This window comes from Sinohyriopsis cumingii, chromosome 3 (assembly GCF_028554795.1).
Source record: "Sinohyriopsis cumingii isolate HCF-2022 chromosome 3, ASM2855479v2, whole genome shotgun sequence".
Taxonomy (NCBI): Eukaryota; Metazoa; Mollusca; class Bivalvia; order Unionida; family Unionidae; genus Sinohyriopsis; species Sinohyriopsis cumingii.
The window spans coordinates 137,651,155-137,664,899 of NC_142963.1; the positions used below are offsets into that span (position 1 = coordinate 137,651,155).

Consider the following 13,745-nt stretch of genomic DNA (forward strand, 5'->3'; position numbering starts at 1 on the left):
AAGATTATTTTGAATCTTTAGGTGTGTCAAAGATTATTTTGAATCTTGTGTTAAGATTATTTTTTAATCTTAATATAATTTTTGTTCGAGATTTTGTGAATATCTTGTTGAACAAAATACTGTTTGGGTATGTGCAGTCCATGAGGGTTCTTGGATCTGCACTTCATTTTATTTAATATTTGTTTTGTTTATTTTTGATTGTATTTTTACATCATATATTTATCATTAATTCATTCATAAATTTCCATCTTTCCCACACTGTGTTTATCTTGTTCATTTAGTCCAAAAACCCACTCAGTAACAATTCTGCGACAAAAATATTTTGGAATATCTTTTCGCTTCTTTTATACACGTTGCTGAAATCTGAGTATTTCTGTATAGTATAATTTCATGGAAAATACTTTTATAGCTTGAGGCGAGTGGGAGATTAATAAGATGGTGATTCAAGCACATAAAGTCATGTCTTTAAGACAAGTATGGCTGTATTTTACTGGTGGATTGACATGCACAAATAAAACAACCACAGAACAATGCCTGTTTTGCATTTTCAAAACAGACTTTGTTTTGCATTTGCATTGTTTTGCTGTTTTGCATTTATTACCGTACATCAAAGGTAGCAAAATTTACATTTTTATCTCGGTGTTAGCTTATGATTGTAGGTGCCAATTATGTTGCTCTGGCAAGAATATTCTCTATATTTCGGGTTTGGATGTCAAATAAAGGAAATTAATATTTTGCAGACTTTAAAGAAAATAAGTATATCTGTCTTTAGAAAACATGACAAAAATCAATGGCCAATTTTAGATGTGTGAGATTCTCATAACTGACATATTTGCATAGCCTGCATATTAACAACCAACAAAAATTATTACTAACCAACATAAAATATTACCAACCAACATCAATTATTACCAATCAACATCAAAATAAGAAAATACATAAATATTTACCAATCAACATCCAATAATCAAACATATAAATTTTACCAATCAATATCAAACAAACAAGCACATAAATAGTTCCAGTCAACATCTAATAAACAAATATAAATATTACAAATCAATATGAAATTGACCAGCACATAAATATTAGCAAATCACCATTTAAAATGGAAACAAAAATATTAACAATCACACCAAACAATGAAACACACAGATAATAGAAATCAATGCCAAATAAACCAACACACAAACATTAGCAACCTACATCAAATTTTGCCAACTAACATCAAATAAACATTGCACATAAATATCACCAGGCTAACTCAAATAAGCAAGTACATACCAACCAACATCAAATAAACAAACAAAATTTTGATCTTATGAAAATGCTGAGCAGATGACTAACAAAAGAGACCATTTCCTTTGTAAATGTCTTTGAGACAAATAAGACCATAGATTTATCCATGGAACACAAATGACCCTGCCTGAGCAAGGCAAGCCTCAAAAGGATTATATACACATGGATCAAAAACCAAGGATAACATTATATATCCCTTCAACATTTGAGGTTAAGCATAGAATGATCATAGCATACTCACGTTGATTATCAAGTCATGATCAGGTAGATATAAGTAGCTATTGTCCACATTTCTCGTAAGTGATTGAAAAATTGGGTCAGGTATGATTCTGAAGGTTCCAAACTTAGTTGTGTCTTTCTCTGTTAGATTTAAAGTCTCTGTGACGTTGTCCAGAATAAATCCATAGCTGTACAATTCCTCTATGGTTAAGTTGACGTTGCCACTGCTTTTAAGGGCCTCCACTTGCGGAGAATAGCAACGCATCAGAGCTGAATTCTCATTTTTACAGTCCTGTGGAACCAAGAAAAAAGTTTCATGGCACACATCTAGTTTTACTTGTGAAGCTATCTATGATATAACATATATGGGAATATTTTGTGCTCAGAGTTCTTTCATGATTTTTGTGCTGAAATATAAAATCAGGTAAAATATAATAAATTTTATATTTAGCAAAGTTCAAGAGACTCCAGAAATAATGAACATCTAACCAAGCAAAAGTACAGAAAACTCTGTAGATAACAAAGCTCAAGTGACAAAACAAAACTGTAGAGAACAGAACATTCAGAAATTTGTTCGTAATGTTTTAAAAACTCACCAGAATAATTGGTCAGTATCACATGCCTCAAGTCTTTATATGTTAGATGCATGTTGATTTATTTCATAAGCAGAAATTGGAAGACTAGTTCTGAAATTGTCCAACTTAAAGACAATTACTTCATATTTTATTTAAATGCTTACAAACACTAGTCTTAAGAAACGATTTTCTGTTTCTTTATTTCTATATCCATACATTCTCTTGGCTAATGACGATGTGAGACAATTGTAGAGTTCTAAATGAAATTTATTTTAATTATTTTGTGTATTATAAAAAGCAAAAAACCCTCAAAGGAACTGTTGCTCTACTGTCTGAAAGAACTTGTCAGGAATTAAATATATGACCATTTCTTCTTTTTAAATGTCAGTTGCTGAAATCATATCAGATATTTTTGACATTATGATTTTATTAGAAGTAAGATTGGCACAATTTTAATTTAAGACCAACTAAACATTCTAAGAAATGTGTTGGTGAAATCCTTTGTCGATATGACCATCAATAGGAGGTGTGCGGTATTACTGTTATAACAGTTTATTGTGATATATTATTCCATTCGTATGCACCATGGTACTTTTAAACTGTACTGACACATCAGTAGTTACTGTTAGTAAAGAAAGTATTGATATTCTTGAGCAATCATGTTATGACTTTAATGATATTAACAGTGTGTTTTCATTATTCATGACAGATTAGTACAACTGTCACAGAATAATTAAAGGCAAGAAATAACTTGGTTTGGCCTTAGAACGATTTGATTATTTTCGTTGTACATGCGTACAATGTTACCTAGGGTGGATAATTGTTTTTCTAGGTAAGCAACTGAAGTAGCATGTATCTTGTTGTAGATTGCTTGCAGTGAGAGTCACTAAAAGCCTGGAATGCACTGGTATTTTGCCCTGACTAATACTCACTCTCCTGTGGATTTAAGGCAAGTTCCTTTTCTGTCTGTAGCTGTCTATACATATGTCTGTGTGCATGGTGGATCCATGAAGGGTGGGTGTAGCCAACACAAGTGGGCCAACCCAATTCAGGAAAACTGTGTGCTGTCTGTCTGTATGTGTGTGCGGGTATATCGGGCTGTCTCTGTGTCTATGGAAGATGATGTATCCATCAAGGCCATACAAAGACGAAACCACTAGTTTGTAAACTTGTGCGCATGGTGGATCAATGAAGGGTGTGTACAGCCAATACAAGTGAGGGCCAACCCAACAATTCGGGAGAGCTGTGTGGTCAGTGGACACATTTGCAAGTTTTACAAATATTTATGAATCATACAGCTGTAAAAATGACTGAGTCATGTTTGTTTCAATTGATTGTTGTTGTTTCAATTGAATACAATTGAGTCATTTTGATTACATGAGATTATGTGAATCTCACTTTCATTCCATAAGATTATTTGAATCTTTAATTTCATTCCAGGAGATTTGAATCTCACTTTCATCATAGAAGATTATTTGAATCCTACTTTCATTCCATGAGGTTACATAAAATTATTTTAATCTTAGTCATACATGAGAATACATTAATCATTTTTAGTGAATGTTTAGATAGAGTATTTGAATGAGACATATGTTTGGAGCATGAAATAATCACTATTTGCAATATATATATATATATATATATATATATATATATATATATATATATATATATATATATTCATTTTATAAATTTTCAGCTTTCATTACATTGTGTTGTGTTGTCATTCGATCCAAGCTTCCATTCAGGTCTATCCTGTTACAACAACAAATTACCTTTTTTTACAACATGATTGTACCTGTCACAAATTATGGTGCATATTACAAATATAATTACATTTATAATACTTTAATCACATGTTTGACATGTATCATATATGCCAACGCTGTGGTATGGAAGGCAATAGCCGCCAGAAGTATGAAAATAAAACCAAATACGTAAATTTAAAACCCCCAAAACCTGACATAAAAAGTATGTTTCTAAAATAAAAAAGATGTTAAAATTCAGACAATAAGATCAATACTAAAAAGCAAACACAAACGATGTACAAAGGAAACAGGCAAATGTCAAAAGAAACAAACAAAACACAAATTTAACAATGATAATACCAAAAGAAACAACAATATCTAAAATAAGATCAATACTCATATAAAACAAAGTAGGCACAAATGAAACAGTCAATAAAAAAATAAACAAAACACAAATGAAACAAACAAGCGCAACATGAATTAAACATTATTAAAATGAAGCAAACTGATCCTGGTTAAAGTAAAGTAGAATGAAACAAAGCTACAACAGAAAATGTAAAGAAATACACACCCATGTGAAAACAATATTGACAGATGTGCAAAACATAATAGGCAAATGATCAACCTTATGAAACAAATAGAAGCTACCCCTGCATTGTAAGAGGGGATTACATTTATTGAGCTAATAGTACAAAATATGAAAATGGCTGTCAGGTGAGACAAAGTGATACTAAAGTTGTAAGGGTGTTAAGAGAATCAGCCAATTTGTCTCGCACAATCTAGTTACAAAGCTAATGAAGAAAAAAATTAGATTCGCAGAACCGGGCAACCATTTTGTCAATGTCAGGATAGTGATAATCACTTGAGATTTCCTCTTTGCTACATAAATATCATATGAAATATATTCAAACCTAAACAAGGCCAAAATTAAAATTAAGTTTGTTTCCCCTTACCCGACCGACCCTTTTAAAATCCGCCGACTGAAAAAAATTTTTTGAAAAATTTGCGATAGTATTTTTTTTTTTTTTCGTTTTGTTCAAAAGTTCGTTTTTTCGTTTCGTTTCGTTGTGCGATCCGTATTTTCATGCAGTCAACAAAATCGATGTCACTAGCGCGCGAAAAACGTTTGTTGCAAGGTGTTTAAATTAGATAGGAAAAGCATCATGACCGGCAAAAGAAAATACGAAGAAGATTTCATTATATGTGTAAGCGTAATCGCGAAATGCGGGAAATCAAAGAAAAAAATTTGTAACAACAGAATACTAGAATACTCTACGGAGTGTACATGGGATGATGTATATCACGACATTACCAATGATACAGACTTTCGCCCTCATAAAGCAGATGTACTGAACGTCAGTTTATCAGACAAACTGGATGGAACGATGACTTTTCATCCAGACCTTCACGAAGGTCTGCATGTGGTGAAAGAGTTTAATCAGCGACTGAAATATGTTACATTTACGGTGACCCGTGATGAAAGTGTTGGGTTGGATGATGTTTCCTCAACTACTACTAGTACAGAAAATCAACAAGCACCACCTGCACGGACTGCCTTTTCTGTTTTAATGTCTACTTCCGTGGCAACAAAGCTACCACAACTTAAGGACACAAATGCTGAGCGTTTCACTGGTATAAACAATTTTTTTTATATGAAATAATGTTATTTTCAAACATCTGTCTGACAGTTATTAGAAATGAATTCATGCACCCTCTGACAACTGCAATCTTTCTAGAATTTTTACTGCCTTCCTAATAATATATTTAAAGTCTGTTTGTCAAGTACAAATGTTTAAGCTTTGACCGACAATAAACACAGAGCATACACAATATAGCAAAAACTATACATATATAACATACAAAACAAAAGCAGACAATAAAAACATTAAAGACATACATAAACATGATTAAAACATTATTTTGATACCTGCAGTGCATAATGAATATGGCAGTGTTAAAGTCTATTAATTATGAAATCCGTTTGTTGATATTAGATTCAAGGTTTTGAATTTTATCTGCCATGGGGCACGATTGCAAGACAGCCAACAGTAACTGGTGTCACATTGAAGACTGCTGTCTGTTTTTTGTGTGCCATGTACACTTATTCCACATCTCATATCTCATTTAATATTATCTATCAGTAAAGCTGGCCATTCCATCTCAGTGAAAGGTTTTTTTTATTCCATTTTTTCAGCTAAAGATGAGTTGTTTAACGGCATAGTCAAAGATATGATAGAGTGTGGAGACAAATTTCCTGGAAGCATGTCCCACCAGAGTATATCTGAACAAGTCCTGGTGCTAGTAAATGCTTTGTGGTACATAAGTGGCAACATGTCCACAATAGAAGAGAGAGCGGCCCACCTGACAAGAATCAAGCACATCCCGGAGAGGTGTTTATCTTTGATAATATTAAATTGAAGTAAAAGATTAATCTTTATTCAATGTATATTTATTACAAACATTCCTGCAACACATAATTCTAGAGAAATTTAATATAGTAAGTGTCTTAATGTCCATAGTTTTTTTTTTTTTTGATTTTCAATGATAAAACTGAGCAAGCAATACTATCTCACGTTAAAGGAAAATATGACATAGACTTTTTAATATTTGGTAAGCTGATTAAAATAAAGGTTCAATGTCATAAGATTTAAAAAATTGGTTGAACACTTGACTTTTTTATTTCTTTTGTGTTGCTACCCAACCCTAATATTGCGATGGAAGAGGGTGGTTTTATAGCACCATAAAATCTGGTTCAACCTTCCACGGTTTCATTTAAGCCTGTACAAAGTCAGGACCATTGCGGTTGTCAATTTCTCCATTATGTACATGTAGTAACCTCCATTTTGCTTACTTTACTTTTCCGTGACATTTGTCAGAGATTGATTATCCTTGTTCAGTAATTTTGTTGTAACTTACCTTTTTTACAGGTTTTTAAAGTTTGATGGTGCTAATGATTATAAAAGAAAGAAGCAAAAACGTCCACAGCTTACTGCAAAAGATCTGAAGTTACAAGTCCAGTGTTTATTCAGGCTAATCTCAAGACCTTTTACACAGCATTGGACCATAAGAGGTGACATTGAAACCTTAACTGGATGTTTACAGTCTTATGCAGATTATTTAGAAAAAGCAAATGAAAAACAGATATCACGACAATTACAAATGAATCCAGTTCGTCAGATTGATTCCAATCTCTCCATTGCACATCGTCCTAGACAAGATGAAATCCTACCATGTTACAGTCGATTGGATGGTCAGGTATCTCAGATGGCAATGTTTCAACCTCTCTTCTTTGATGAAGATTTGCATTTAAATGAACCATTTAAAGGGCCAGAACAACGATTTAGATATTTTGAGAAACTTTGTCTGACCATACCAGTACATATGTTAAGGTACGACCCTGGTGGAGGGATTGGGGCGATTTCTTTTATCTGGAGAATTCCTGAAGATGGGATGTCTTCTTCGGAAATGTTTATGAGAGACAACCAAGTTTTGCACAGCTTACGCAGTAAACTGCCTGAATATCACACAAGACAAATGAGACAGGAGTTCTTCAATGCTTACGGAAATATTGCTGGAACCATTATACCTCCACACATTTTGCGGTCTATCTACACAACCTTTACAAATGATGCTTCAGCAGATCAAAATAAGGAAATAGATAACCGAGTACGTCTTTCTGTTTTGGGGATTGATCCTGATCTTGTGGTAGATTTACGTCACTTAAATAAGGGTAGACCTAATGACACTTTCGATGTATTTTTTCAGACCCTTGAAAAGGAGATTCAGGACATGGTTGCTGCAGATGAGAGGAGACACAATACAGAGCATATTTCACGTTTTTTGTCTGTTAGGGATATGATAGAGCAGGTGAAAAGTAAAGTACCAGAAGGAACCAATATTCCCAGTGAGTCATCAGTCCTACTAGCATTTGTTCCAAAAAATGCACATCAAAATGTAGCCAAGTTATACAAAGGTAGAGTACCTATTAGATTGAAAGTACAGACCAGGCAACTTCGTGCACAACACCAAGATGATCACTACTGTTCAGCTCTTTTTAAATATTGTAGAGCATATGCAACACAATTTAGAGACATTAGTAATTTTGTGTGTATGGACGACAAGTCTAAGCTGGACTTTGGAGAACCTGATCTCTTCACCTCAACAGGGGTAAGAGGGAAGAAATCCATAGTTCCGATGAATTCAGTACTTTCCTGTCTTGATCATGATGTGCAGAGCAAAGGCTCACTTACTCCTTCTGTCGTACTTGATGTAGATATTCCAGGTGATGCAACAGAAACATTCTACAGGGGACAAGTCTCGGTTACATTCAAAGATAGTATCTTCCAGGCAAGCACCCCCTTCCGTCACATAGTAGAGCTTGAAACTATTCTGAAAGCTAAAAATGAGAACAAACCAGCTTTATTTATGTACACAGATGGTGGTCCTGACCATCGGGTCACATATGGAGCAGTAAAGTTGTCATTGATTGTTTTATTCAGAAGACTCCGGTTAGAATTCTTAGTTGCCTGCAGAACTGCACCAGGTCACTCTTGGACTAATCCGGCTGAGCGGATTATGTCACTTCTCAACATTGCCTTCCAAAACACTGCACTTGCACGAGAGCTTGCCTCATCTGATGTAGAAACAATTCTGAAAACATGCGGAAGTATGAATGAAATCAGAACAAAAGCTGGAAAAAACAATCAAATTAAAACAGAATGGCTACAGTCAGTTCAACCTATGATCAAAACCCTGTCCTCAAGAACAGAGAGAGTCCAACTTAAGGAAAAGTCTTTCAAAGTATTTAAAGCAGCAGAGGATGCTGATGTTGAAATGGCTGAAGCTGAAGTGACCCTTATAGACCCTGCCATCAAAGTTGGAAAGTATCAGCAGCAGCAACTTAGCCATGCAACACAGCTGAAAAAATTTATTGGTAAGTACAGAGATCTACAGAACATTTTTATTGCTTGCGACACTCAGAAAGTGCCAGGGTTGAAGTTGCAATATCTTGTCAGTCTGTCCGTAATTTCAAGGGTGAGTGTCAGAGCATTTTATAATTCCAAACTGAAAGTGGACATGCAGCTCTCCTGATTTGTTAGACTTCTACATTATAAAAACTCAACATTGACAGATAAATCATGATTTATTTACAGATATACACAAATTTTAAAAATAGAATAACATTGCATACAAATTGTCTTTGTAAGTCGACAGGAATTATTTTGAAATATTAATTTAATGGCCCAGGGCACTACTCTTAAACATTATGCCAGGAACCCGTTCATTGTGCATTTTCTCATTTTTTCTTCATATGAAACATAACTCAAACATAATTTAATCCTTAGTTTAAACTTATTGGCTCATTTTCAAAAGTGATGTGTTAAATGTCCCTGCATGTCAGCCCTTTCTATTAAATAAAAGATTTTCATGTCTCTTGGTATTTTATTACAGCTGATCACTGCCGTGAACGCCATTACTCCTTTCAGATCAGAAGATGTCATGATGAGGGTTGCTGTCCTACTCCAGAGAGGGAATGGGCGTGGTTACCAGACCCCATATTAGACATAACTGGACAGCATTACAAGCCATTTGATGAACTGCTTGGTAAAGAAACTACAGATAAGGACAGGCCGTCTAGTTTAAAGCAAACTGTAGCTGCTGTGGCACAAGAACAACAGGTAAGGATGTTCATAAATCTTATTAAAATATAGAAGTTTTATAAAGTATTGATTTAACAGTTATAAATTGTGCAATAATAACAACACATGTATATAAAAAAGTTATTTAAGAAACTGCAACTTTAATAGAACCCCTTGTAACATAATAAGTTACAAAATAGAGGGCATGTCACTACACAACACTTAAAACACAAGTGATGATATTTGTGTTTCTTTTTACAGGGTTGTAAAAACAGTATTCTTGTGGGACAGAATGTTAGACAAACTGTTAACTGCTGTGAGTGTCTAAAACCATGATGCATATACGCTAAGACGAAACTAACAGCAAGAGACCAGAGAGCTTTGACACATACTTTGGAGAAATACGACTATACTTGTGGTTCTGTTATCACACCTGATGGTAAGTTCTAATGATTTAATATTTTATACTTTTATCCAAGTCCTTAATACTTTATTCAAAAATATACCTATACACTCTTCACATACTGAATGCGGTTTGACTCTTACCTTGATTTAGAATCATGTCTGACACTGTCAGAGAGCCCAGATAGTTTTTAATGCTCTTTCATGTCAGATATTGCTTTTTTTAACTGTGATTTTCTCTTAGTACTAGCCATTGCACTAAAATTTTAATGTGAATATTATTTTACAAGTATTCCTGTTTCCTGGTCCATGCTCCCAATTTTTAGTGAAGTCCAAGTTGCTCATTTATCTTTTTATACTAGTTTCTCTGTGTTTATAAAGATAATTATTTACAGATTTAGTTTCAGGTTCTATATGCTATTTGTTGTGTATCATGTCTAGTCACCTTCGGACATTAAAGTTCAATTTTGGATAATTGGTGTTCTATTTAATATATTTTAGGAGACATCCTACAGGGAAAAGTGTTTGTAAGACTACAATTGTCTTGTGCTGTACACATTGAATTCCCATACTATGCCAGCAACATTGGCAGACCAGATATTTGTGCTCATTGTGGAGCCATAGGAGCAGAAAAATCCCAGGAAATGACTGGAAGATTCCGTACTGTTCTACCAGTGTGCCAGCAATGTTTAGCATCTGGAAAGGACATTCCAAAACGAAACCCAGTTAAAAACTAACCAGCAGCTCTTAGTGACATTTAAAATGATGTTTTGCATTGTTTGTTTCTTTTTTGTTAGTTAGATTTCTACATGTATTTAGTGTTCTGACATTACTTTATTGACATGTTTCTGCATATTTGAGACACTATTCAATGTCTAACTTTATATTTGTGCATTTTGACAGGTCTTGCAAATATGTTAAGTCTCATTATATATTGAACCCAATGATACTAGTCAGAAAGAATACTCAAGACTTTTAAAATACTTTTATTAATTATTTTAAAACATTTTTATACATTTGACCTAGTCAGAAAAAATACTAAGGGTTATTCCAGCAAATATCTACCTTAACCCAACACTCCTCAAAAACTCGGAAAAAAACACTTCTTGCACCTTTACATGTGTATCTTTATATTTCATTGATATTACTCTCATTTAATATATGTTTCAAAATTTGAGTAAATCTGTTAAATTGGTACCCTGGCCAATGCCTGCAGGAAGTATTTTTATTGGAATAGCCCTTATCAAAAACTAATCTAGTCTATAAAACATTTTAAACTTGTTCACAAGTTACTGTATTTCAGTTCATGAGTTACTGTATTTCAGTATTATTATTAAAGTTGAATTTATCGTTTTTCTGTTTCCTATGGGTCAGTTTATAGTGTCATGAATTTCATGAGAAAAAAAAATTATTAGCCTACCTACCTACCCAACTTCAAATTGTTGGGTAGGGTAAGGGGAAACAAAGATATTTTTAATTGCGGCCCAAATATAAACAGATGGAAGACTCAGAATAAAATCTTCACCAAGTTAAAGAGTTGTATGTTCACCAATATAAAAGATGTTTTAACATGTTGTATACGGCTAGAATGCAGAGGAAAAGCCAGGATTGATGACAGACAATGTAATAATCTCTCTCTCTCTCTCTCTCTCTCTCTCTCTCTTTCTCTCTCTCAGAAACGTTTCAGGATTCAATGACATCATACCTAATATATATTCAAGTCCCTTTACACAATCGTTAGAAGTGTCGTTTGAGACTCTAATGAATTAAATCAAATTAATTAGGCATGGAAAATAAACACTTCAAAATGTACTTACACTGTAAACCCTTTGAAATTGGTGTATGTGTTAAATGGATTTGCCCTAGCCAATTCGAGTGGCGATCCTGATGCTGTCAATGGCACTGGGGACATACAAGGGTGCGGCGGCCTCCTTTCATCTGTATTACTATTTTGGCGCAGGCTAGAAATCAGCTGCCTTATTTAACTGCCTTACTACGTTAGTTATTTTATTTTGTCTCACCTGATGTACTTGTTCAAGTGCTATGCTCTCTCAGCTCAATAAATTTAAAACTCCCCTTACAATGAAGGGGCTCCATCTGTTCTTTCACAAAGTTGATCAAATCAAATTTCGTATTTCTTATTCTTATAAATATGCTCTCTAAGGTTAGCATGATGTCTTTCACAGTATCAGCTATATTGTAAGCTTGATCACCATACTTTAGTTACAGCTTCAGATAGCAACTCACACAACAACTAACATGCATATATCATATTCATTCAACATACTCACCATTTAATTATCGGGGTGTATTGAGGTTGCGATTTTCTTTTGAGCTCAAATATTTTAATGTTCCTTTATCTCAAGATGATTAATATTTTTTTCAAAATAATATACTGGATATAATTTGGTGTTAGTTTGCTATAAATAGAGCAAGATAATTTTTTCAGATACTGACTGATGGAATTTAAACAAAAAGTGACAGGCCCCTTCCCCACAATAATAAATTGTTGGGCCCTAATATTACTGAAGTATACCATGGTACGTATCGCAGTCTGTTCCAAAATATCGTGTTATACCGTGGTACAAAATTTGTTTGTGGTACCCAGCTCTACCAACAATTGTGATAAAAGACTTTCAAGATGGCTACCATGATGAAGATACGTCTTCCAGAGAAAACCCCATCTCAAGATGACTTTGGTTCAGTATGAGTAGCAACAAGATTTTCAAGATGGATGATGGGGTGGACATATTGGATGTCAAATGGTCAACATTGTCATTTAGTACCAATCTGACATCATTAAGATTCATTTGGCAAAATTCTCACGTGAAAGTGACCATTCCATTCATTTGGAGTAATGATAATAAGAGATTCAAAAGGGTACCTGTGGTAGCCATATCTGATGTCCTGAGAGCACCATTCTAATTTAGGGCCAACTAGAATTTATATGAATCTGGGGAAAATCTCATGATGATATGACTTCCTGTTCAGCAACAACAAGACTGTATAAACCGATAAAGCTACTAAACTGTTCATTTTCGATGGACATGTGTCACCATTTTATACTCTGGACTGGTTCATTAATGAAACTTACCCCTTCAAATCTTTTGTCACCATACCAGAGAACCATTTTGGGCTCCTGAATTATGTTCAGATGTGTACCTCTTACATCAATCAGAATCCCTCCACTGTAATATACACACAATCTTTAGTTGGTACTCATTTTTGTCAAAATATAACACAAGAGATCGATGAATATGTTTGCAGAATATCAGTCAGCAAAATTCATCCACAACTTTTTGCACATTTATATGTGCTGGAATAAATGTTGATAGACTAAACATTTTCAATGTGTATATACACCTGTAATAATTACAGATACATTTTTAAGACAAAATAATCAATAATACAATTGCATGCACTGAGACAAGAAGGGATGTACAATATTGACCTGTGTCAAAATTTATAAAACATCGAATTAGGGCTTAGGTTTAGTCATACATATTTCAAAATTGAGATATAATCAACCCTAAACTCAAACTAAAACTTCACTAAAACTTGACATTCCGATTTGTATATAATGATGATCACAGACCTTAATAATAAATACCTTCAATATAATTATATGGTAATTGCTAGTGTGTGACATATTTTCCTTGATGTTTACGCTAAAAATGAGCTACATTTTACTTTTAGATCACTGGTGTATTGGACACATGCTGTCAAACAAAAACAAATTTAAATAAGAAACATCACTAAAAATAAATGATACATATTTAATGTAGGTGTTTTTTCAAACTAATAACTTGTTGAAAAAGAATTTTTCAGTTCAGTATGTAATTAGACCTCTAGATGGGGAACGA

General features: G+C 33.8%; 1 protein-coding gene and 1 pseudogene across 1 annotated transcript in view; one reads left to right on the forward strand and one right to left on the reverse strand.

Moving 5' to 3' along the window:
• LOC149803939 (plexin-A1-like) overlaps positions 1-13,745 on the reverse strand; it is a 444,256-nt gene that overhangs the window by 35,576 nt on the left and 394,935 nt on the right. The window contains exons 18-19 of the mRNA XM_089953750.1: positions 12,977-13,070; positions 1,541-1,810 (exon numbers count right to left, since the gene is read on the reverse strand). Coding sequence (XP_089809876.1) covers positions 1,541-1,810; positions 12,977-13,070 — 364 coding nt within the window. The remainder of the gene's footprint in view (positions 1-1,540; positions 1,811-12,976; positions 13,071-13,745) is intronic.
• LOC149803940 (uncharacterized) lies at positions 4,827-10,953 on the forward strand (annotated as a pseudogene).